Below are 27,148 nucleotides of genomic sequence, written 5' to 3' on the forward strand. Positions count from 1 at the left end.
TGCCGCTACAGTTATGCGGAAGCACTGAGGCAAAATTTGAAAATGAACAATATTTCCTAATAGCTAAACTACAAAATAAAACTGAGTGCACATTTGTCAGTTAAATTAAGTGGAAGTATACTAGTTACATTTTCTTCACAAAACTAAAAATAATTGTAGGTAAATATTAGTAAAAATAAAAAAATCAAATTTGAATGAATACAGATGGAAATATTTGCACCATAAAACCATTAAACAGACAGCTTTGGTGGTAATACTATTTAAGTACAACTAGATAACGTTTCATCAGTGTTGAGCTTTTTGAGAAGATTCAGTACACACATTGGCAGTGCCTCAGAATCATAAAACTATTTATATTCAGAGTATAACTTCAGAACATGTGGTATTTACCATTAGGCACTATGGGGGGGAGGGGGTACTTAAAAGATCCCTCAGTTGCACTCATTGTAAATGCCCATCTGATAGGGGCATTTACCTGCAGATTACTTACCTTAGATTTCTCCTCAGGCGCCAGACTGGAGCTGGAATTTTCATGAGTACCCCTGCACGTCAGTAGATGACATTGTGTGACTCTGTGGAGATGTCCTCCACGTATGCGACATCACCGGATTCCATATATGCCCCTCTTCGACACGCTGACATCAGTTTCTTCTTTTCCGTTCCTACAATGTGGATCTAGAGAAGCAGTTACCTCAGGCCGTTTCTAGCCTACTTTGACATTTTCATCATTCAAACCAGGTTGTTCTGCTGTTCAAACCTTGTGGGTCGTCTATGGACCTTCACTCCATTTGTATGTGGTGCTTGGGAGAGCACCATGACTCTGAGTAGTGCAACTCCTGTTGTCTCCTTCTACAGAAGGCGCGGCAGGTTTGTCAGCTGAAGCTCTTTTCGGCATGGCTCTCCTAGTCACTGCAGTGTCTGTTTGAGTGCCCAGTCCAGGAGTAGTTCCTGTGGAAGTCACTCTCCATCGTCGTCCTATGATAAGCCTTGACGTTGGCGGTTGAAGCTGCGGTGTTCCCAAACTTCCCGACATAGAGATTCCAACTTTCACGCATCCTCCCGCTTGCCGTTTGAGGACTGGGCCCAAGTTCGTCCCGCTCTTCCCTGTCTACCCTGGAGCCGGGCGTCTAGGACACAAAAGCTGGTATGTTATTGTTCAGTGCAGGGAAATGGCCTTTACAATGCTGGCAGAGCCACGCATGCCATTTCCCCACAAGCGCAACCATGCTTGCCATAACCATGCATGTGGCCAACCATGCATATGTCCTAACCATGCATATGCAGGGATAAGGCAGTGCACGGTCTAGATGTGCAGATGGGTTCGCACAGGAAGAGGAAGGTTTGAGAGAGGACGCGAACTGGTAAGTGGGGCTGCGATTTGGGGGGTTGGGGCAGGTTTAGGGGTGGTGTTCATTTTTAGGTCTTGGGAGTTTGGGGTTGTTTATAGGGCAGGGGACCGGTTTCTAGGGCTCAGTGCAGTGTGGGGGCTGGGGTGGTTTTAGGGATGGGGTTGTTTTTAGGGCTCAGGGGATACAGTTGTTTATGGAGCAGGGACCATGGTTTTAGGGCTCAGGGCGGGACGCGGTGTTGGGGTAGTTAAAGGTTTTAGGGGTGGGGTCGTTTTTTGTACTGGGGGGTCAGATTGTTTATTGGGCAGGGGCCATTGTTTTTAGGCTAAGGGCTGAGGGGCAGAGGTGTGATCTGTACCACAAATCCTTTTACCACTCATCCCCTTACCACACATCCCTTTGCCAATTGAGCCTTTACCATTCATTGTACGGGCTGCATTGCAGTCATGCATGGTTTAGCCATGCGTGCCTCTATCATACAACACTCTATCTGCATGCCATCTTTAGGTCTTGACCTTTCCCTGCAGTGCCTTCGGTCCCCAAGGAGGTGAGAGGTGCCACGACTCTTGTCCACGCCGGCGGGTTTGGCCTCGCTTCAGTTAGGCCCCCAGGTTCGATGTTCAAATCAGTCTATGTGCCAGTGCACACCCCTTTTGGGTTTCCACCTTTGGCGCTTGTATCTGATCAGTTGACCCCGACGACGATGGTGCCGATCGACACTGTGCTACTTCCCCTTTTCTGACTTCGAAGCAATTCCAAATAAGCGCCAGTCAACGTAGAGTGCAGAGCAAATGGTGCCACCTATCTCGGACACCCTTCTTCCACTTTCTGTGGAGCCCACTAATGTTTATCCTTCTGAGGAACACTGTTTAGGAGGTAATGGGGATGAGTCAGAATTTATGCACCCCATATCTAATGCTGCTCAGCCTCCTGTAGAGGATAGCTAGCTATCTGAACTGGATGAATCTGGCGGATTAGTCTCTTTTCCAGCCTTGGGCCTTCTTCCCCATCCTGGTCTTGCTAAATTGGCATGTTCCTCTTTAGCTGATATGCTGATCCCCTAATTGGCGTTCTCCTTCAGGTCCAAACTGGGGTGGAGGCAGTGCTTCCTTATAGTGGTGCACTATATGACATTTCATTGGGAGCTGGGCTAAGCCCGATACAGGGGAATGATCTATATTTCACAGACACCGTCCAGCCCCATGTGATCTGGCCTGTCTCCTCCGGCACCCTGCTCCTCATAGTTTGGTGGTACCAGCTGCTATGCCCTCGTATGATATCGACTCTCTTACTCATGTTCTGTCAGGCAGAGGTTCCATGAGTCAGGACGCTTGTGGCAGGCATGTCTTCTCCTCCACAAGTTCTGCTTTGTGTTCCATTAATACATCTTGAGTTTCTGAATGCTTTGCCCATATATTGTGGGATTCCTGGACACCTCTCCTGCCATCGCTTCTGGACAACACCCAAAGCGAGGATACCCAGTTAATCCACGATGCGCAGCAAGCGGCTAAATCAATGATTATATGTGGGATGGATACCACTGATTTGGTAGGTCAGTCCATGGCTTCTTCAGTGGTGCTACGTCGTGCCTGGCTAAGCACCTCCGCTTTTCCGACGGCTGTTCAGACCACTTTGCTAGACATGCCTTTTGATGGCACCCATCTTTTTGGTGCTCATGCCGACTCTGCTTTGCTGCGTTTTTGTGACAGAGTGGAACGGAAACTTAGCGCTGCTCTTGCTCCTGTCTATCTCCCTAAATCCACCCATTTCAGTTTCTGTGGGGGATATTGGTCCTTCATTCCTTTCTCTTTGGAGCATTTCATGGCGGTGTCCTTGGTTATTCATCCCACCTACTGGTGACAACCTATCTGTTATTCCTGCTTCCTGAAGGTATTATTTGTATCCTTCTCACACTGTAAGTGAGAGAGAGGTTATGATTCGGCACTACTTACCAGAGCCACTTGTGGTCTGGAGTTTCTGGTCTGTTACACACATCCTAATTGCTGGAACTTTTTATCCAAGCACTTCATGTGGATAAATACTGTTTTGTATCCCTTATAGGGACCTTTTACTATTCTCCCCATGGGGTAGTTTCTATATAGCTTGTTCAATGTGATCCCTTTCTCGTGTATCTCTCATTTGTCCTTGATTTATACAGGGAGCACCCTTTCTGCTACCCTACTTGTGTAATTCTGTTTCGCCAGAGATGTTACATTTCCACTGGAGCAGTGGGACACGTGCCACAATTTCTGCTCTTTCCCCACGCTAGTGGCCACCCGTTATTTCCCGCTAGGGCATTCTTTTCTCTGTGTCCTTCATTTCTTTAGTGAGCTTCTCACTCTTCTTCAGCAGGGTGTACTTTTAATGGACTACTCTAGTGTGGTTTCCTCCACATTCTAGATCTGTGTGGTAGTACTAAAGTGCTGACTTTTTTCTATCACCGGTTTCCCTGTCCTTGCTCTGACTTTTCCTGTCAGGAAATCTGTTGTACTAACTTATTGCCTACAAGTAAGTCTGTTTCCCTTATTGCTACAAACACCTCTTTTTCAGAGTTCATACACACGCGTGGCATCTACATTTTTATTACTTGCAGTGAAACTATTTGGTCTCTTTTTGTGTGATAATGGCTCATCCATCTTTAGGTGGATTCCTTGTTACTTGAAACTGTTCCTAGAACATTATGGTTTTGTCTTCTTGGACTTCGTTTTCTTGTTGGCTTGCTTGTCCCCTTTGGCAACTGTCTATGTGGACAACTCTTTTAATTTTGTTCTATACAGTGTCCTAATAATCTACCCTCAGTGGTTAGTCATTACACCTATGTGTTATCTTTTATTGCTGGGGTTTCTTCTTCATAAACAATATGTATCTCTGTTGTGTATTTTACTTCATTAACCCTAATCTGAATTTTCTTCACCCATGTACCTTGGTATAATCAGGGCTGTAGGAGTGTTGCCTTTCAGTTATTTGAATGTCAATGTCACCCCCCACCCCCTTTTCCTGTGGGACTTTCTTTCCTCTAATCAATAATTGTTGTTCTTCTTTACCTTGGTTTAGTTTTAGTCTTGTTTTCTCTCTCGCTCTCTCTCTCTATCACTATTTTATGGTTAGTACTAAGTTGCTGACTACTCAGCCCATACTACCTATATTTCTCAGCTTCAGCGAGGTGATCGCTTCTCCATCATCGATATATTTATATGTATGAAAGTTATTGTCTATATATGTACTCGGACGTGAGTCCCATGCTCTCCTCACCATTGGAATCAAGCTATCCTGGCTGAAGACGGCTGATAGCCAGAAACCGGACCTAGGATGCTTGATTCCGGTCCAGGAAAGACCTGGCTTGGCAGTTCGGGCTGGATTGTTCCTATGAGGCACAGGGTCAAGGCTGATTTGCATTTGGCCAAGTCTGAACTAGGATGGTGTGGAGTGCAAAAAAACGATGGGATTTAGGCCCAGATCTCTGTACTGGGGTGAATGTATGACATTGTTCTGCATTCTGTCCATCAACTGTTGTTTTTGCCTTTGTCACCCCGAGTGGGATGGGTATGCTCAGACGTGAGTGCTCTCCACACCACTGGAGTCAAGCTATCCGGGCTGAAGACGTCTGGTAGCCAGAAACCGGTCCTAGATTGCTTGATTCCGGTCCAGGAAAGACATGGCCTGGCAGTTCGGGCTGGACTGTTCCCATGAGGCACAGGGTCAAGGCTGATTTGCATATGGCCATGTCTGAACTGGGGTGGTCTGGAGTGCAAAAAAACGATGGATTTAGGCCTAGATATCTGTACTGGGGTGAATGTATGACATTGTTCTGCATTCTGTCCATCAGCGGATGTTTTTGTCTTTTCTTAGTCACTATGTATGCACTAGCTCTTCTTTCCACCTCTATTGGTCTACGCATTGAATGATCCCATTGGTATCGTTCGGTCTCTAGGACTTTTTTCTTAACACAAGCGGCACGCTTGTCAGTACTTGTTTTTGTCTTCTCAATAATTTTTCTCCGGTGGGCCCATTTATCCATGCACCCCCACTGTGGATCAATTCCGAGGTTCCTTTCTCGGTGTCTCTCAGGATAGGTTTGCCTCTGACCCTCCAAACCCCAGCTGCTTATGGGGTAGGTGCATGGGCCCATTTTCTACATGTTTTGCGGAGTACTTTTGCCTAACATACTGGTTTTCTAAGTCAAGGCCCTATAGCTGAGCGGCATTGGCTGTTACCTTTGGGTTCTCAAGTCATGGCCAACCATGGGTCAGATTCCACCTTGGGAGCGACCTGGTATTGAACTTATTTGGAATATTGTCTGAAGAAACGTTTTTGTTCCTCGCCATAGGTAACACTATTTCCATGCTTTTCACCGTGTTTATTACTTTGCTTCCCTGTGGTTCTTGCCACATTTCATAAATGTGTCCTGTCTCTTCAGTCTTATTTTAGACAGGCTAGTCTATTGAGGGATATTTAGTACGATCAATTTGCAGACCCTCCTCTGGGAATCCGGGAATAGTAGTGCTTGGGTATGTATTCTAAGGTAAGGAATCTGCAGGTTGACATCTCTGCCAGATGAACAAGTTATTTAGCTTCGGTACTGCCTTATCTGATAGAGACATAGTCTAGCCGCATATTCCTAATTGACCCACCTGTCCTCCCTGTTCTGCGAACAGTTTCCATCTTACCTAAAAGATCCTTTCCTTTGTAATTGCATTCTGCGCATAATGACTTAGTAATTGTTAATTTAAAGAGATATTTATCTTTTACTAGCAGCCCATCCCGACTTTGTCCGGGGCAGAAAAGTAAATTGTGTAATGTTGTTAATGAATAAATATAGATTAATAGTAATATTTCGTGGTAAACAACATTTTTCATTTAATGAAAGCAGTGGCTTTTTTCATTTACCTTATCTCCTTGTGACAATTTTGGCAGCTTTAGAACGCTGAGTCGCTCAAGCCCTGAAACATGCGAAAGCTGTGCCTTTACATTTAGCTCATCTCCGTGTGACAATTTTGGCTGCATCAGAACGCTAGAACGCTGACTCGCTCAAGTCCTGAAACGTTTGTGTAATGTGAAAGGCGTTATCTTCTGTGTGAAAGCCGCGCCTCTTTTGATTGAGGTCATCCCCCTGTGACAAAGCGGGAGCTTGACTAATGGTGAAAACGTTTTCAAAAGATTCCCCGCAAGCCCTGCATATGTTTGAAGAGTTATGTGGCGTGATTGGTCGGCTGTGCAAGCTGCGCCCCTTTGTGTAAGTGAGGCCCCAAGCACGTGAATGTTGCTTGCAAGCCGCGCCCCATACATGATGTCAGCCTACCCCCCTTCATGCAACGGTAACGCCCTGGTGAATGTATTGGCGAATGCGTGAATGTGTGTACGAGTGAATATTGCGCTTTTCAAATACGCTGCACTGCAATAAATATGCTGTAATACTGTGAGTGTTAGCACCGTGAAGTGTATTTTACTTTTGACAATGTTAACGCTGTTAACGCCCACATCTCCTTGCAGCACCGTGAAGTGTGTTGTACTTTTGTGGCTGCCCCTCTGACAATGTTAACGCCCACATCTTGCCCCTCTGTCAATGTTAACGCCCACATCTTTTCACATGTTAACGCTCACAAGGGACTACTTTACCACTGAGGGCGCCCCCCCCTTTTTAATGTATATGGTGTCCAAATATATAGCCTATGTCCATCTCCTGGACCTCCCCTTTACTGTATTGGGTGTTGTGATTGGTGGTGTACTTTTCGAGTTTACCCACCTCAAAGGACACAGTTCTCTCTTTATAATAGTAGTATAGATATAGATGGTACACTGTTTCCTCAGCCAGTTTCTATTCCGCATTTTTGGAGTGGTAAAAAGTCGTATAAGAAACTGAGGTCAGCGCGTCTGGGAGAGGCTTACATGGACTCTGGTGATGTTACATATATGGACTGTGTTGGTACGGAGTCGCACTATGCTCCCTACTGGCGTTTAGTGGTACTGTTGAAAAGGATTTCTGGATCCGGTCAGGCACCTGGTGAAAATTCTAAGGTACGGAATCTGTGGCTAGACTGTCTCTACCAGATAAGGCGTTGACAAAAGTAAGTAACTTCCATTTCACACTGTTTTCTCAGTGACACACAAATCGTCATGAAATGTAACTTGAGAACAAGTGTTCAACTGCTCTTTCTTTTATTGTTGTTCATTGTCTTGAAAGTTAGCAGTTAAACATATTTCCGTGACACCTCACTCCAGTATTAGAGATAAGTGTTGTAGAATGCTGAGACTTGTAATACCTTCCGACTTTTTTATGAAGGATAGATCGGAAGAGAACAATGGTATTATAGAGAAAAAAATGAAAATTACTGATTTACTATGCATTGTATTGCTTTTTATTGCAAGAACATTAGTTCCACATGCTTTTGGACTATTTATGCTGGACCTTAGGCATTCATTCTTCATTTATCAACGACACGCCCATGCCTTGGGGCCAGGAGTAGAGTTTTCTGTAGTCTGTTGTGTGCATCCTCAATACTTTTTTTTTAATCATTTTTTTTAGCTACTAATTCTAGTTTGGAATATTTACAGCTTAGGCTGCCGTTTTCGTAGGAGCGGTTTTAAAGAGTGTGAGCCTGCATGCACCATATGGTGAACGGTGTGAACAAGTTACTTCACTGTAATTAAGGAGCCCCCAAGCCTCGTGGTGTATGTAGGTTACCACTCTGCCCTTCCTACCTTCTCTAACCTTAAATGTGCCTAGTTCGCCCTGTAGTGTTAGTTTCTGAGCTTGGGTCAAAGCTATCATAGTTAAATAGCACAAACTTTCCCAGGGAGTGGGCAGATAATGGAGTGCTGCGAAAAATAGAAAGGAGATTATGCTTACCTGTTTTAATGGTACCTATCTATTAATGTAATGAATGTAAATAGAGCCAGTGATCCATTTCACTTAATTTTTTTTACCTGGGATACTTCAAAGAATGGTAACTTGCATACACCACAAGTCTCGGAATCCATAGTTACTGTTAAGTAACTTGTTCTTCACTTTCATAGGACAAACAAAGACTTCAACAGCAGCATCGCAAAATAAGAGCTGTCAGCGGATAACACATCCATTCCTTCCAATGGACAGTCATATTAATCATATCAATGGGGGGCAGTCTCAGCAGCAGCTATATTCTCAACATTCTGAAGCTTTGAAAATGGACATTACTGTGCCTTCAAAACCTTTACAGCAGCAAGAACTGACCTCAAAAGATAATTTTAGACAACCCAGTCAGTATGATTTAAAAAACAAAGTTGTTTCTTTTGGTTCAGTGCGTTTTCCTGAGTCGCTGCTCCTTACTGATAAACGGAGTACCATCGCAAATGCTAATGGTAACAATGCAGCTACAGCTTGTCTGGTTGTCACACAGGAGTTTGCCAAAGCTGCTTCTATTGAGGGAAATATGTCTGTGGAAAACAGAGATGATAAAAAACCTCACTTTCAGTCAAATGTTAGACAAGAGTCTCCAAGTCATACTATTCCACAAGCAACTCTTTCAAACCGTGAAAAGATAAATGCAGTTTTTCAAAAAAATGGACACGTCTCCATAAACATTTCACCGATCTCTACAGTAAGGTCCAACAATCTAACTGCTGATAAACCACACACTGAAACAAATGACCACAGTGTTCCAAGTGAAATGTGCGCTTCAACTTTTAAACATACCCATAAGGAGCAATTTCATACTTCTGCCACCATTAAGAGACAGTCCAACACAGGCCAAATGATTGAGGAAGACAGTTGTGTTCAGAGTGATGCATTCAATAATACTAGAAATCAAAACTTCTTATTTCATGACAGTCATCTAAAGGACGAAACCGCTGTACCAGATGATAAGCTGAACACCGGTGCTGATTATGGTAATGTGACTGGTAATCAAAATAACGTTTTACCACTGGTAAACACGGAGACCAAACCATGTGGTACTTTGAGCACAACAGATTATCAGAACAAAGACACAATACAAAGCAAACTACCGAAAAACCAAGAGAGTGCTCATGTTCCAAATGAACTTTTTGCCAAGGATGTGAACACAAACCAGAAAGAGACGAATGAGTTACTCGCCAAACGCCAAACATCTAAGGGAATTGATTTGAGTCTGCCTTATTCTCCAGATGATATTACAGACAGCTATATTGACAGTTCTCAACATCAAGAAAGAATAAGACAAAAAATTAAAGAGGTAGAAGAGCAGCAACCAGAAGTTAAGTCTGGATTTATTGGTTCTTTCTTAGATTTTCTAAAAGACGAACCAAAGCAACCATTTCCCCCTCCTCCTGCTAAAGAGCTTAATCCGACTAAGCGTCCATCTGCTCCAGTGCTGAGGGCCCCTTTTTTACAACATGTGGCTTTTACAAATCTGCCATTGATGACTCCTGTTGCTCCTCTTGTTATTGAGAGTGCAGAAACATTGAATAAAAAGGAAAATGAGCTTAAGAAAAATTTGGAAACAATACCTTCATTTTCTTCTGCTCGTGAAGATTCTGGAGGAAGTCGTTCTATGCGTAAGACCATGCCAACAGAATTGTCTGCTATAGAGGCTTCTTCTGAAAAAAAGAAAAAAGCAGGTAAAGGAAATCTGTTGAATACTTTTAACATTGTTAATGCAGTCTATTATCTTTTGACTTTTGGATAAACTGTTCCTGTTGAATAAAGGGCATTAGTCTAATTTTTTGTTGGACACGAGCCACCCATTATGAAAGGTAAGTTTTTTATGAACCTCTCATGTTGTCTAAAGGACTCATCTTGAGAGTTCAATTTATTAAAACTGATTAAGTAGCTGAAAAGATTAAAAACACCTGCAACAGTAATTGTAATTCATTTGCATCGTGCTCAATAGAGAAATAGAAAAAAAAAAACTTTAAAATATCACAAAAAAATTAAAGAATTGCATGCTCTTAAATTCTGATAATAAAAAGAAAAAAAGCCAACCAGTCTGTAATTTCGGTTTTCTGGAGAGCTCTGGAAAAATGTTTCCCACCATAATTTGGTTGTGCTGCCCAAATGATAACAAGCTTCTGAGATGTACTGGGCAGCATAAAGAGATGGGTATGGTGTTTGGCCCAGCAATCTTTTCCTAAAGATGTGCATATGAGGTTGTACCACTGAAGTAGTTGTTGCAAAATCCTGCATCTGTCAAAACTTTACGTTTTGCAGCTGGTGGGAACTATTTTCCTGGCCCCTATCCCAAGTGTTCTGCTTCCTTTTTACAGGCTACCAGTTGCTTAATGCAATTAATTACTTGCAATATCGTCACAAGAATCAGGGATATTGTAACTGGGAGTAAATATATTTGCTTATTATGGATCTCCTTGCTAATAATGCAAATGCTCTTTTTGTAGCTGGTGTCTGCATCCATATAAGAGTTGTTAAACTCTGCCAGCAGAACTATGACAGATCACTTTGAGGAGGCACTCTAAGCTACACTATTTAATCGCATCTCTACATTCTAACCAAAACTCCAAGCCATTGGTTCCAGATGTTGTATTGTTTCAGGTAGCTCTTATTGTGTCTCTGGGTGTGAACCAAATGCTCAGCAAGGACACTTACTCCCTGCTCATCCAAGTATGCCTTACTACAAAAAGACTGCGCCAACGATAGCAACAAAAGTCATTCTACAGGAGTCACTTCCTGACAGGGTTCCTCTTGTTGATTGAGATATCGACAGGAAATTAAGACCGCACACAAAGGGTCATCACTTACCTCAAAGGGAAATATAGATGACCGGATGGAGGAGACATTGTATAGAATTTCTTATCCAATTGTGATGAGAGGCCATCTGATTCTCTTCAGTGGGAAATTGGCGTTCTGGTGGAACTCAGTATAACAATTTTTCATGAAGTAAGGAAGCAGGTATTTTCCAGTTCCCCAGATATCATCATCGTGTGTTCTTTTGTAAATGGGCTATGCTATATATATATATATATATATATATATATATATATATATATATATGTATATCATATATATCTCCTTCTTAAGAAAATGTTGATTCAAGGCAAGTGAGCGATTACTCTGCATCAGAATGGGAAAGTTTTCTGTTAAATAATTTGTCCTGCAAAAGAAAGTAAAATATCTGGTGACAATTTAAAAACCAAATCGGATTACAAGTGATCCAGGATGGCCTTTTGGACAGGACCTTACCCGTTGCAAGAGTAAACTGTTCCTGTTACCTTTACTTATAGTTCTAGTTTTCAACATCTGTCAGGATTTACTCCTAGGACTGTGCTGGCAAGATGCCATGGCCAGTGTTAAGTGCTCCTCCTTGGTTTGAGAAAAGTGTTTCTAAAATACACTTGTTGCTGTTCCAGGACCCATCCTAAATGCGCTTTCCCAGATTCAGGCTAGCATGGTTCTGCGGCCCACTCTAGTTCACAGTAATTCCCCTGGGGATAGATTTTAGCTGTCACTTTCCTCTGCACCCGAAACTTTGTTATCTTGATAAGGTGTCTAGTCTCCCGCTTTTTGGCCATGCTACAATCAAGGATGAGGATTCAAATGTAGTCTCTGAAGTAGTTGCCTTCGCTCTTATATATATAATTAGACGACGTAGTATGAGTGATGGCACTTCTGTTTTTGGCTCAATTTTTTCAGTTTGCCAGAAAAGTGCATTTCACACTGTTCTGCAAACACAGATGTGGGTTTCTGTTGTCCTTTAGTATTCCCTTACCAGTATGTTCCTATATCTGTCTGTGAGATTGAACTCCCATGTACGCTTTTTTTATGTTTTCCAATGAAGGTCTCTTGTGCTGGTTCTTCATCCTTTTCCAGATTAGTCGGTTTAATTCCCACTAGTGTTGACCTTAAAAATATATAGTTCTTGCATGTATTGATTGACTTGGTAGATGTGGTTCCCTACTTCTTTACATAAAGTAGTTCTTCTTTGGCACGATCTTTTTTCAGTTTTGATGTATGGGGGAAGAGATAAATATCTTATAAGATAGCTGATGTTTGTATTAATCTCCGCAACGTCTAGTTATTGTGGGCCACGCTCCATTCCATAATTTCTTTTCTCACTGTGCCACTGGTGAAGAGGACCAACGTTTTTCAAATCAGCCGTTCTACTGTTCTAATAGGAACATCCCAGCCCAAACTGCCACGCCATTTCCCATCTGAAGATATATGGGGCCTCAGTAGTGAGGTGTAGTTTAAGTAGTCTTACACTTAGCGTGTCTCACTGAGGCATACCATCAGATGATGAGTGGAATGTTGAAATAATTACTCAAATTTGAATCCATCTTCACGCTGTGCCACTACAGACGGGAACCTATTTAATGAAACATAGTCTTGATCTTGCTCCAGTGAGAACAGCTCAGTCCTAACTTCCAGGCCGTTAAAGAGGTTGGGGACTTGATCACCATTCAGCATGCTGCACTTTCTCTTCCCCTCTTTCGTTAAGAGTGCAAGGAAGGCAGTGGCAACAACCACACATATGAAAAATGATCAGTAAAAAAAAAAAGTCTCATCCTCCCTATTTGTGAAGTCTATGGGTGAATCTGTTTTTCCCTGTAGATTTTGCCCTGCAAAACTTGTATTTTGTTATTATGATAGTATGATTTTGATCGCATTCGTTATTCAAGTGGGGTGGAGGTTGTTCCCCCCAGGTATGGTTATTTCATGTTTATAGAGGTCGTTCAGATGTTGACAGCACGTTAAAAGTTGTATTGCTGCCATTTTTATTTTAATTAGTTCATTAAGTAGATGTTGCCTACCTGATTTATCTTGGTGAACTTGATTTATATGACCTCTTTCCTGCTAAATCACAATTATTTCCATGTCTCACTCGTAGAGGACTACCACTTTTCTCTGTATTTAGCATCTCTACATAGCCTTTCAGAAAACTTGGACCTTGCATTGACCTGTTTGATTCAGGTGTTCCCTTTCATTTTCTTTAGTCTCTATATAAGTAAGATCGTTTCGACGAAGATTATTAGTTCTCACGATATTGTTGTGACCGTGTTGAAGACCTATCAAGAAAATCAAAAGAATATAAGTCCTGCCTGTTCACGGTTCCTATCAGTTCTTTTTCCATGAAAACTATTCCAGCAATTTCGAAAATATTTTAGTAGCTTGTTTGAACTATATATATATCCATATTTACATAGCTTTAGCCTGAGGTACCCTGTTTTGCTTACCTCCTGATATGGGAAGGTGCTTGGCCTTCTTATCTTGTAACTTTTTCAGGTTTAACCTACTTGCATTAGTTAGACAATTGATTTCTGATTGTCAAATGTGATCCCTTGTCTGGGAGCAGGGTATTATGCACTTTGGAAGTTGATGAGATTTCTCAGTGTCAGAGGTCAGTTGATCGTCATCAGTTTAGTATGTTACTTATTTATGTTGTTTTGGGCTACATGCCGCCACAGGCCTATCAATATCTATTGGTTGCTCAAAATGGGCCCCCTCTACCAGCGTTGTTTAAAAAGAAATTATTTTAATGCTCCGATATTTTCTTTTGTTCTGATACTTTTGTTTTGCAGACTATTGCTGAGGCTATCTGGGTGGTGATACCAAGACCCGTTTTGTCTTCCCAGGTCTAGCTGACAGTGGACTCCTTGGAGTCTTTGGGATTTACTCAGCCTTGAATTGCAAAAGCTTTAAAGACACAACATGCTCTGTCCTTAAAACATATCTTACAAGGAGCTGGGATTCTCCCAAGTAAGCCACATTTTTTTCATATTTTACTGGCTGACAACAGCTTACTGTAATTTGCCCCAAATTAATTTTGTTTTAAATTATCATTTAGTAATTTTTTAGGTCGAGCTGATGTAACAGCACAGATGCATCTAGCGAAGCATCTTTTGTTGTCCACTTCTGGGAATGTGAGACAGGGGATGTGCACGCGCAGGGGATTCTCCCATGTGAGCGCTCACGTTCACCCACACGCTGTGCACATCTCCTGGCCCACATTGCCAGGAAGCGGATGACACACACACACGCGCATGTGCGTAAACACACACACACACACACACGCGCACCCTCACCCCCTCACCCCCCAGCAAGTGCACACAACTTGTTTTCACACAGCCTGCAAGCTCTCACTTACCGGCTCGGTCCTTGCCCGTCTCCTGGCACGCCACGGGGCTCTCCTCAACACTCGGGAGCCCCGTGGTGCCATGCTGTCTTCGCCCGGTCCCTCTGATGGGGCCAGGGACTTCAGCATTCAGGCTGCAGGGTTCCGGACGTTTTCCCAGCGGTTCCTTCCTGTTTCTTTTGCAGGCCCCTCCCACGTCCCAACGAAGGCTGCCTGACCGCGATGTCGCACGGCCAATGCTTGTCTCCGAAAGCAACCCTGCATATCAGGAATTTTTTCCGACCACAATAAATCGTCGTGCTTTCCTTTGACTCGGGGTGTCCCGTTTTTGCAAACATGCCACATCAGCTGCTGATGTTAAGGATGGTGCCCATTTCCCTTTGCCTCTTGGCATGGAGAGGCAAGGAAGCCGCACGCCTTTCCCGCCGAGTTGAGAAGCACTGATTTGCAAATATTTCTTGACAGTCAGCAGGAAAGTGTGAGTAAATGGTTAGTGGTGCCAGTGTGTGGAGAAATGCGAGGGGGCAATGCTTGCTGCCCGTGCTGTGCGAGTTTACACCCTCCTTCTTCCCCTTGCTCCATTTCCGCCAGTCATGCACTGCACTGCAGAAGTAGCTCTGTGGAGAGCGAACATAATGCACCCTGGGATGTGATTGGCTAGAAATTAGTGCATTGGCTTCACTGTGCATGGAAACAGCTGGGGAGAACTGGATATCGCAAGACTTTTAATGCACTGATCACACAGCATTTCACGTGCACAGCAGTGTAAGTTTACATGTCTTTGGCAGTGCAGAAATGATTTTTTTTTCCTGTCTTCCTTCATTCAGGAGACACAGAGACACACAGGCAGCGCTGTCGGAAAGCTCCACCCCCGCAAGGACATGTCCTACACTGACACAAGGGGCAGTTGTAGGGGTTAATGTATGTCACATGGAGCTAATAACTTGTCTGAAACCTTTCAGTCATAGATTTCTGTCACCATGTGTGCTTTTCTGCACGCTTGCCCGCAGCAGAAGCTCTATGTTCAAGATTACAGTATGTGCGCAGGCAGCTGGGATCTCAAATGATTACTCGGGCCACTGAACCTATGGAGTTCGATGCTAGATGAGAGACCCTGATCTAGGTTACAACCTGCGCATGTCTACGGGTTCCTTCCTTTGAAACCCAACTGATGTGTATTTTAGGTGACATGTATTTTAATTGTTACTGCGAAGACCATGCAGGCCCTGTAAATTGCTCCAACATAAGGCTGCTCTTAGAGGCGGCGTGTCTACGATCAAATGCCTATGTGCAGCCTGCTGGGCCATTTGTGGTAAACATTTATCACAAACATAGATACAATAGAATAGGAGCAGTGGTTTTTTGCTGCCATTTTTCTTTTTCGCATTTTTTAGTGAAAAGACGACCCCCTGCACCAAAAATATAGCGCAAAAGGATGGATTTGCATTTCACACAATTGCAGGTAATGTCACAATATTTTTGCGAAATTTCACAATGATTTCACTTGGAGTGTGGGTGTTGGGAACAGTTATGGTGGGTTTGGCTTCAATAGCACCAAAAGAAATAGAAATGACGAAATGGAATACGGTCACAGGTACATGCAAATGGTTCAATTTATTTTAATTAAGTTTGCTGATTCTTTTATGTCTCCTGGATACTAAGACAATATTTGATTATTAAAATATTGATTTCCTAATTGTATTTTTTACAGCTAATGTGCACATTGATGACTTCTGTCCGTTGTATATTTTGTGCATATCTTCTTTCAAGTATAATATTGAGAGGGATCGTGCATAAGCACCAGCATCATGGGTCCTGAGGCAATGAACTCCGATTGTTGACACGAGGGTATGCAAAGTGCACACTCACTTACACCATTGGAAAGGTATGTGAAGTGAAATGGAAGAAGCATTTCTAATGCAATTGGTCTCACATTTGCGAGAGTTAAATCTATTGGCATTGTAAATGACAATGCTTTTTGTGTTTGTTTTAAAAACCAAAACAAACATTAAAGGCATTGTCATTTACAATGCCAATAGCTCAAACTCTTGTAAATGCGAGACCTATTGCATTGCAAATGCCTGATTACTTTACTGTTTTTCAGTTAGTACATTGTGACACTTCCCACAGCACAGCTACCCAGTGTCCTGGCAATTGGAGTAGAGCATTAACTTTCCACAAGAAGTCTGGAAAGAACTAAATGTCTCTTTATAAGCATATGGCATCAACCATACTCAATCGATGAATTTGTTCAGCTACTGCCATATTAGACATCTGCAAATTTTGAAGAGACCTTAACACTACTCCTTCCAATACCCAGCTCAGTCTTCATGCCTCTTAAGTATTAGTTTACTAGTACAAAAATCCAGCAATTTTAAGATCTGGCTGTTTTGCCAGACTGTTGTTTTTCCCCAAACATTAATTTAGCTTTTGGTCAGCGAGCTTCATCCAATTGTCTGTAAATGGTCATTCACGTTTTGGTTCCACCCACCACAGTATATAGCATTAGGCAGGGGATTAGCTCACTTTACCCATTGGCTCCCTTCACTTTGAGTGAACATGCACAAAGTCTGTGCATGTTATTCACATCTGTCTAGTTTCTTTCTCTTCAGTGACACACGTGGTTCAAATTTATGAATTTGATTTGTTTTATTTTTTATATTTACTTTAAATACAGTCTGTGTATTTTGCCTGCACTTCGGGCCCCTTCTTAAATGGTGATTTCCGGCCACTTTTTAAAGTTGCTGCCCTATGGTGTTTAAGTAACATTTGTAAGATTGTAGCTGCCTGCAAATTGAGTGCTTGGTTAGGTGGTGATTTACTATTGTCTTCTTAAAAAATAATAATAATATCAATTACTGAACTGAAAGGCTTGTTATTAAAAAATATCACTATTAAAACAGCTGCTCACATGAATGTTTTTTTCATTTAAAATTTTTATTGCCAGTGTATGGCATCCACTTTGCTGCCTGGTTAAGTTTTTTATTTTATTTTTTTGGCATATGCTTGCAATGGCCAGACGTGCTGGTTTTGCCAATGCTTGTCGTATACTAGCAACATGTCAGCAATCCACGCTGCTCATTGGTAACAGTAAACAATGCCCTTTACTTGCATATGCTGGTTGTTAGACCCGCCTTAAGCATCGCCAGTTAGTCATTTCCAAATTGCATTCTCCTTTTAGAGACCAGCAGCCTCATCCCTCATTTTATCGGAAGAACAGTGTTGAAGACCAGTGGTGATTGCCAACCTGTACTGACACTCATGTGATAGTTTTATTATAGACTAGTGTGATTGTGTCTCTTATTAGTTATCCATATTGTATACATTTGAGTTATTGGGAGTTGATCTTATTTTCTTACTGATTAAGGTACCAATTCAGCCAGCAAAATAATTTGTTTATTTAGTTGCAAATATGTACCTTTGACTCGAACACTAAGTAGAATAACCAAATGATCCAATATAATCAGTCTGTCTCCAGTGCCTCGTCTGCTATGACAAAAGCGTGGGAGCTTTTAAAATGAAGATCTGATCAAGCAGTATGTGGCTCTTTTCTGTAAAAAATGTTCAACCTTGGTGGTAGTAAAAGCCATGTACAATGCGTCTTTTTTTATTTCTGCTTCATTTTGGGCAAGAACAGGGAAGGATCCTGCTGAAGCAAAGTTCATGTGACATGACCAGACTTATGTCGATCCGATTGCAGTATGTTACATCGAATATTTTAAAATTAAAACTTTAGTACTTCTGAAACTGAGCAGACCCACCCCAAAGTTGACCTCTTTCTTGATCTAATGATGCTGTTAACTGAAGTAATATTGTAAGCCAGCCCAGACATCATTTTTATATTGCTCAAGTTGAAGCACGTTGTAATTTAAATGCATCTGAGTACTGAAAAAGTGTAGCATGTATGTATGTGTGTGAGTCTGTGTGCGTATATATATATATATATATATATATATATATATATATATATATATATCTCCAGATGCTAAGAGCTAAACGGAATTGTTCCGAGGTGGGGACCTGAAACAAGAAATCGAAAGAATGAGTGTTCGTTATCTGGAAAGGGGGTACCCATTAGAAGTGGTTCAAACAGCTGTATCAAGAATGAATTTGAAAGAGAGAACAGATCTCCTGACACCAACAACTAACATCACAAGAGGAATGAAACAGGGACAAGGAGAGAAAATGGAACAAACTCGCTTAATCATGGACTTCCACAATCAAAGTGATGACCTGAAGAGGGCACTAAAGAAACACTGGAAGATTCTGTTGTTGGATGAAACCTTAAAGGAGAATTTAACATCCTTCCCAAGTGTCACTTACAGGAAAACATCTTCACTACGAGACATCCTAACCAAAAGTCATTTAGAGATCAAACCACCAACTAAATCAACTTGGCTGACGACTCCTATATTTTGGAAGTGCGCAAAGTGCAAGGCCTGTGATCACGGTCTTAATATCACAGAGTATAAACTGCAGAATGGCAGGTCTGAAAAAATGATGGACCACATTACATGTGAGTCGAAGTATGTAGTTTGTAGACTTTCATGCCCGTATGGGAAGTCATATATAGGAAGCACCATCAACAAACTAAAATTATGAATATTGCAACACCTACTTGCGATCAAAAATAAGGACCCCAATTACCCGATGGCAAAACACTTTGAGGAACATCATCTAAGTGATTGCAATCAATTACGATATTCAGGATTTAAGATCAGTAAACAATCACAAAGAGGGGTGACCGCACCATGCAACTCCGTAAATTGGAATCAGGAATGATCCTGGCAATGGAAACGGAGTATCCTTATGGGCATAACCAAGATGCTGAATTGCATGTACATCTGTAAATAGACTATGAGACTCTAAAAATGAACAATTCTGAAAAGTGATACGTGAATTTTCAAAATCATTTAAATCGCTGTATATAGGTGTAAATATTTCAGAAAAGAGTGACATAACTCCGGTACTTAATTTGAGTGATAATGAAATATGAACAGCTGCAAACACTATAAACTATAAGAATTAACATCAATAGATTCTCCTTTAAATATTGTAAACTATGCACTGACAGTAGACGAAAATAACAAAATAACCCAATCCATACAAGTGTTACAACATAAAAACTGTGGTACTTTACAGAAAGGTGAAAGTGATCAATGTAATGACATGGTACTAGGAAGTACAAGAGACATGTAGGCATAAAAATCAGATCACGAAATGCATATAAATGGATTGAGGATATGTCTAAAATTGGCTGTAAATAGTGTACATAGTGGAAATGTTAATGAAAAATTAATTTTTCAATTATCAGAATAGGAGAAAGTGAGAACATAGATAATTGTTAGAAAATTTAAATTTAATTTTAATTTGATATGTTGATTGATAAGTACTTTACTGTGAATGAATAATTCAAATTAGAATGATGATGCAAGCTGCAATATGATTTAACTCAAATTTAATTGATATATGTGTACTTCACTGTGAATATGTTTGAAATGAGAGTTAGTATCGTTTCAGCCCACAAAGACAACATATACAAAAAATGGCGCCCATCTTTTGGCCATAATCCGTAACCAAGGTTGTTTGTCTAGAGATTCATATATATATATATATATATATATATATATATATATATATTACCTACTGGCTATCGCCAGTAGGTATATATAGTTAGGATTAATTCCCTATGGCATTTCTGAAAATTCTATGTCTAATAACTTTGGCGTTTGTGGACGGAATCGGCTGAAATTTTCAGGAAAATGGCACATTTTGTTTCTGAAATTTGGGGGGGTTTCGTCAAGGGGGGACCGAGAAAAAAGGGGGGTCCCAAAACGCGTTTTTCCCATGTTAATTTCCATAGGGCGGTTGGACTCACTTTTAGCTCGAACGGCTGAATGGATTTGCACGAAACTTGGCAAAATTGTAGGGACTGTTAGCCCGATGTGCCTTTGCTAGGTCTCAATATATGTGCTTCAGTGGATTTTGAGAAATTAACGTTCAAATCAAGATATATATCTGTAACAGCGCTCTGGGCAGCGATCCGGTCCGCTTACTTTTCGCGAAACGGAACTTTGCGCGCAGAAAGCTGATTGGCTCTCCGGTGTCTGTCAACATTCTAAACAGTCCGGAGCGGCCGCCATCTTGTCTCTCGGTAGGATCGCGAGAGACGAAGAGGTGAAAAACGAAAGGGGAATTTAATGAAAGGGGGCAAGGTATCCCCCTCTTGACCCCCTAGGAATGTTGTTGGGGTTATTAAAGGGTCCCGTGGGGAAAAAAAAAAAAAAATGATTTTTCACGGTAGAAGCGCTTCACGGGCCGCGAACTGGGCCGCAAACTGGTAGCGAAACGGGAATTCGCCATTTTGTGCTTCGTTAATTAAATTACTAGGTATAAGTGGGTGCGGGAGACGTATCCTAATCCCCTATGTTTCCTGAGGGTGGCTGAGGAGGCTGATATATGTTGATACATCTCTTCCAGCGGCTGTGCGTGAGCTTTTTTTTTTTTTTTTGCTGCGTGACAGTCCGGAGCGGCCGCCATCTTGTCTCTCGGTAGGATCGAGAGAGAAGAAAAGGTGAAAAACTAAGGGGGAATTTAATGAAAGGGGGCAAGGTATCCCCCTCTTGACCCCCTAGGAATGTTGTTGGGGTTATTAAAGGGTCCCGTGGGGAAAATAAAAAAAAATGATTTTTCACGGTAGAAGCGCTTCACGGGCCGCGAACTGGTAGCGAAACGGGAATTCGCCATTTTGTGCTTCGTTAATTAAAGTACTAGGTATAAGGGGGTGCGGGAGACGTATCCTAATCCCCTATGTTTCCTGAGGGTGGCTGAGGAGGCTGATATATGTTGATACATCTCTTCCAGCGGCTGCGCCATCTTGCCTTTTTTCCAATGCCACAATTTTGTCGTGCACGGCAGCCATTTTAGATGCCAGGCTGGTCCCAGGCTATCACCTAACCCTGCGGATGTAGTTTATGGCCCCAGCTGTAGAGAATTCAGACATGCCAATCCTCCCGATTCAGGCGTGTGACTACTGATTTCAGTGCTAGTCTCCCGCCTCCCGATTTCTGCAAGCAAAAACCCGGGGGCATATTACGAACAACTAGCGATAATTTTTGTCTCTAACTTGTTTAGAGACAAAAATTATCGCCGTACATCGGCGATTTTTATCGCAGATAAACCTTGCTATTATCGCAGAAAAGTCAGCGATATTCATGTATTATCGAGCAAATGCTCTTAGCCATGTTATCCACCTCCCATTGGATAACATGGCTAAGAACTGCTCAGGGCAGGTGTTAGATTTTGGAGATATTCGCGCTTAGCGCGAATATCTCCAAAAGTTGGTAATAGAAGGTAGCGATGTTAGGGACTGTTTCCAGTCGCTAACATCTTGGCACGCCACTTTGCATGTCATTAGTGATAAGTATCACTGACATGCAAAGCGGGGCCCAAGATGGTCGCTATCTCCTTTTAGCTGTCACTAACTGGTGTTAGCGACAGCTTGGTAATAGGGAGATAATTTTATCTCCGCTTTCAAGGCTTTTAAAGCCAAAAAAGCGGAGATAAACCCCCTTGATAATATGCCCCACGATTCCTTGGGGGTTTCAGCTGACAGGGCTTGGTATTGTGTTACATGGTAATTTTTCCAGGAAACGTCAGAGGGTCGATGCAGGGGTTCTAGAAGAGGTGATAAACCATTTAAGCCTCATGAACAAGCGCATGGTCTTTTAAAGATTTGTGAAGTACTCGGAGCGGCGGTGTGTGTGTTTCCTCTTTCAGGAGCGGGCGGGGGGGCACTGCCAGCAACTTGCCAGGTCAGGTAGTGTTCAACACGTGCATCACCCTTTCTCTGCTTGCTATTGCGCTCCATGCTTCGGAAAGGTAAGAAAAAGAACGTGCATTTGAGTTTGAAATGTCCGATCCTGCAGCAGCACACTTCCAAAGCCCACACATGACAATAACCCGATTCAAGGCCCCATTCACCCGTTTTTTAAAAAATAGATAACACTCCAACAAAGTAAGGTTATAAAACTTTATTAACTATTAACTTTAACGAACGGAACAAAAACTAAAAACATTTAAACATTTCTCAACACAAAAAGCAACAATGGTTAGAAGCTGTCTTTTGTGCGAATAGTCCCAAGGCAGCACAACGTGCAGAGTTCTGGACGGCACCCAGGTGATGTCGCCTGGGTGCCGCACTGGTTTAGGGATCCTACAATGCTGCTCCGAAAATTGGCGTGGGGCGTCCCGGGTGGGGCGGGGGGAGGCCTCGTCAGTAGCGGTCTGTTGTGCGAATAGTCCCAAGGCAGCACAACGTGCAGAGTTCTGGACGGCACCCAGGTGATGTCGCCTGGGTGCCGCACTGGTTTAGGGATCCTACAATGCAGCACAGAAAAACAGCGTGGGGCGTCCCGGGTGGTGCGGGGGGAGGCCTCGTCAGTAGCGGTCTGTGTCCAGTGTCACATGGCTGACACAACATGTACGACAGGCACCCAGGTGATGTCCAGTAAACTGCCGCACTGGTTTTGGTATCCTACAATGCTGCTCCGAAAATTGGCGTGCGGCGGCCCGGGGGGGGGCGTGGGGGAGGCGGCGTGAACGGGCCTCCCCAGGTGGCGGCCATCTAGCTGAGTTGCGCCCGCTCTTGCGGCTACAGCGTCTCGCTCACCATGTTGTTGAGTTGCTCCCACTCTTGCAGTGCAGCGATAGGCGGCTGCCACATGGCTCTTAAAATGGCGGACGGCTCCTCGGTTTTGGGCCTGGTCCACTGAAATGGCCCTGGGACACTTTGGAACTCGGACGCTTGCCTGCTAGGGCTTGGGCTCCATTCTCGAAAAGCGTCCCCTCAGCCGTGAAGATTGTACAAAAGTCTTGGGGGCCCCCGACTCCCGCAGGCTTCCGGTGGGGAGCGGCTGCCATGATTGCTCGCGGAATGACCACGACGGAGCCACGAGATGGTGGTGCTCTCATGCTGACGCCAGCTTCAGTCTGAATGATCCAGAAACAAGGTGGGGCTTTCATCGTTTGGGAAAAAAAAATGTTCTAAACCAATGAAAAGTGTTATTTTTAGGTCATATGACCAAGCCTTCCATCTTTAGGAAACCAAAAGTAAAATGAACCAATGAAAAGTTTTATAAACAAGTCACATGACCTGTTATGCGGCATAGGGCTACAAAAAGCGTAGAAAATCCGTTGGCACGTGAGGCGGCGTCAGTAGCGGACCGATGTGCGAATAGGCCGAAGGCAGCACAACGGGCCGAGATCCGGATGGTACCGAGGTGGTGTCCAGCAAATTGCCGCACTGGTGTGGCCATCCTACAATGCTGCGCCGAAAGACGGCGTGTCCAGCTGAGTTGCGGTCACTGTTGCGGTACAGTGACTCGAACGCGCCGAGATCCGGATGGCACCGAGGTGGTGTCCAGCAAATTGCCGCACTGGTGTGGCCATCCTACAATGCTGCGCCGAAAGACGGCGTGTCCAGCTGAGTTGCGGTCACTGTTGCGGTACAGTGACTCGAACGCGCCGAGATCCGGATGGCACCGAGGTGGTGTCCAGCAAATTGCCGCACTGGTGTGGCCATCCTACAATGCTGCGCCGAAAGACGGCGTGTCCAGCTGAATTGCGGTCACTGTTGCGGTACAGTGACTCGAACGCGCCGAGATCCGGATGGCACCGAGGTGGTGTCCAGCAAATTGCCGCACTGGTGTGGCCATCCTACAATGCTGCGCCGAAAGACGGCGTGTCCAGCTGAGTTGCGGTCACTGTTGCGGTACAGTGAGTCGAACGCGCCGAGATCTGGATGGCCCCGATGTTGTGTCCAGCAAGTTGCCGCACTGGTGTGGCCATCCTACAATGCTGCGCCGAAAGTCGGCGTGGGGTGCCCCGTTGGCTTATGAGGTGATGTCAGTAGTGGACCGATGTGTGAATAGGTCGGAACCAGCACAAGGCGCCAAGATTCGAATGGCAAGTCCTGGATGTTGAGTGCCTCAGTTGAGAGTTCTGAGCAGTGCTTGTAAGACTGTCTGAAGCTTATTTGCACCTGCTGCAGCTTCACTAGGTCCGGCGGAACTTTTTGCCTTTTCCTTTCTGCTTCTTTTCCTACAATCCGTTTCATCTGAAGACACGATCAGGTCCCTGAATGTGTGCAGGGGGACGCTATTGATTGAATGAAAATGGCGGCTTGACACAAAGCTGACTCAAGCGTTACTGTTGGTGCTATACAGACAAAAATTGGTTTTCAGTTTGTACATTCTTCAGGTTTTTTTTTTCCATCCAAGTCTGATTGAGAGTTTGTAGAAAAATGGCTTCAGATTTTCCACATACTACTCTTCAACATTCTTCCTAAATGTAACAATGTGAAACTCACTAGGAGAACGGCTGTTTCTGTTTCCTTTCAAAATGCTGCCAACAATATTTTCTGAATGGAAGACACCATCTTGTAGCATAAAGGGCCGAAAGGGGTTCTGGTCTGGCCGATGGTTGGTGGAGACATTTTGACTATATCTTGGACCTGCCCGGCCTCGCCCAAAATGGCGCCGGTATAAATGGGACTCGTAACTCCTTGCCCGCAAATGTATATCTAGAAAATGTTATTGTAAGTGGCCCTGTTCTATTTTAATTACAAAATGTATGTCCACCGATTCCGCAACTGTTAGACACCTTAGTTCTTGCAACCTAATGGCCCGCTCGTTACGTTCCTCTACAGTGTAAATGTCTCCTCATCATATACGATTTCAGTTTGCTCCGTGGCCGGCCCACGTGGTTATAGGCCCGTATTTGTATACTGACATTTTCACAATAAAGGTTTTTAAAACAAAACACGGTAGTAGTATTTACATTGGTAAAGTTTTTACTTTTAGTCACTGTTTTCGAATCAGTAAAAGGCAAGTGAAATAAAGCAGTCCAATTACATGACGGATAAAAGGTATAATATGTAGGAACGCAGTAAAGATAAATGGTCAAGGGCAGTTGTGTTTTTCATGTCTGCAACATAAAGTGATCGATAAGAATCTGATAATCAGGCGTATCGGCGACTAAGACAGCAGGCCGAATCTCTTTTACTCAACGGCTCCGTCATGGAAGGAAGAAACGCCCTTTTTCTCGAAAAAGGAATATATTTTACTTGCAAGACAGTTGTAAATTTTCCGGGAAAGTACATTAGCCTGGAATATTATAACATATGTTTGAAAAAAAAATATTGTTCGAAAATAATAAAAAGCGTAATTTTTAGGTCATATGACCAAGCTTTTCATCATTAAATTAACAAAAGTAAAATGAACCAATGAAAAGTTTTATTAACAAGTCACATGACCTGTTATGCTTACGTTACGCGCTGCGCGCCGCGCCTCGGATCACTTCCGGGTGCGCTAACGCGGCGTGTCATAAAACGCATTACGCGACAACGTAGGTCAAGAATATAGTCAAAATGTCTCCACCAACCAGCGTTCAGAACACAACCCCTTTCAGCAGTCCAAAAAGTTCTGTTAAATGACAACAGAGGGGACAGGCAACAAGAACCATCAGTCAAAGAGGGGAGGGCAAGTTCTTCTCTTCCGGGTCATGTTGGGGCGCTACCGGAACTGATCGAATTGGTAGTCTATAGTGTTTCTGGATGTTTCAGACTAAAGCAGGCGTCAGCATGAGACCACTACCATCTCGTAGCTCCGTCGTGGCCATTCCACGAGCAATCATGGCAGCCGCTCCCCACCAGAAGCCTGCGGGAGTCGGAGGCCCCCAAGACTTTTGTAGAATCTTCACGGCTGAGGGGACGCTTTTCGAGAATGGGACCCAAGCCCTATCAGGGAAGCGTCCGAGTTCCAAGGTGTCCCAGGGCCATTTTAGTGGACCAGGCCCAAAACCGAAGAGCCGGCCGCCATTTTGAGAGTCCTGTGGCAGCCGCCTATCGCTGCACCGCAAGAGCGGGCGCAACTCAACTACATGGTGAGCGAGACGCTGTAGTCGCAAGAGCGGGCGGTAAACAGCTGAATGGCGGAAGAGGCACAGTGTAGCAAAAGCGGGCGGAATGGCAACTAAAACGATAAAGGGGCGCCCCACTACAGCTTGTCTTCAGGTCAAACGGATTGTGGGACAAGGTCCAGAATTGAAGAGTCATCAAAAGGCAAAAAGTTCCGCCGGACCCCGGGAGCCGGCCGCCTATGTCGGGGGCGATCTCAGGCTACACCAGTGCTATAAGACTTGGGGAGGGTGTCGGAGCCAAGCGTCTTCTCCGAGTCCATGGCCATCACACCGCCCCTCAGGGGCCTCCGTCAAGCTGTTTAGGAAGGTAACATATCACATTGTTTTCTAATGCAGTCAGGTCCACAAACGACACTCACTTACTTTGAGAATAGTGAAGCTGCAGTAGGTGGAAATAAGCTTTAGACAGTGTTACAAGCACTGCTCAGAACTCTTAACTATGGCACCCAACATCCAGAACTTATGCTATTTGAGAATGGCAGTGACATCGAAGCATCTCAGGGACCAAAACCATTAACGTACTTTCACGTATGAAAATCTTACTTGGGGAGGGGGCAGGAGCGAAGCGCCCCCTCCCAGTCAGCGCCACCACACCGTATGTTGAAAATCTGAAGCCATCGTTCTACAAAGTCAACCAAACTTGGATTGAAAAATCTAGAAAAATGTACAAACTGAAAACCAGTTTTGGTCTGCATAGCATCAGTAGCAACGCTTGAGTCAGCTTTGTGTCAAGCCGCCATTTTGATTCAACAAAGCACAGGCATTGAAAAAGGCTGAAAT

At 43.5% G+C, this 27,148-nt stretch overlaps 1 protein-coding gene across 4 annotated transcripts in view; it reads left to right on the plus strand.

The window, feature by feature from the left end:
- Window positions 1-27,148, plus strand: part of QSER1 (glutamine and serine rich 1) — a 771,358-nt gene that overhangs the window by 203,863 nt on the left and 540,347 nt on the right. For 2 of the 4 annotated variants that reach the window (XM_086955857.1, XM_086955858.1), the window contains one exon: window positions 8,364-9,923. The exons of the other annotated variants lie outside the window; for them this stretch is intronic. In XM_086955857.1, the coding sequence (XP_086811983.1) occupies window positions 8,364-9,923 (1,560 nt within the window). The remainder of the gene's footprint in view (window positions 1-8,363; window positions 9,924-27,148) is intronic. 4 annotated transcript variants of the gene reach the window in all.

The sequence above is a fragment of the Lissotriton vulgaris genome, chromosome 2_1 (genome assembly GCF_964263255.1).
Source record: "Lissotriton vulgaris chromosome 2_1, aLisVul1.2, whole genome shotgun sequence".
Classification (NCBI taxonomy): Eukaryota; Metazoa; Chordata; class Amphibia; order Caudata; family Salamandridae; genus Lissotriton; species Lissotriton vulgaris.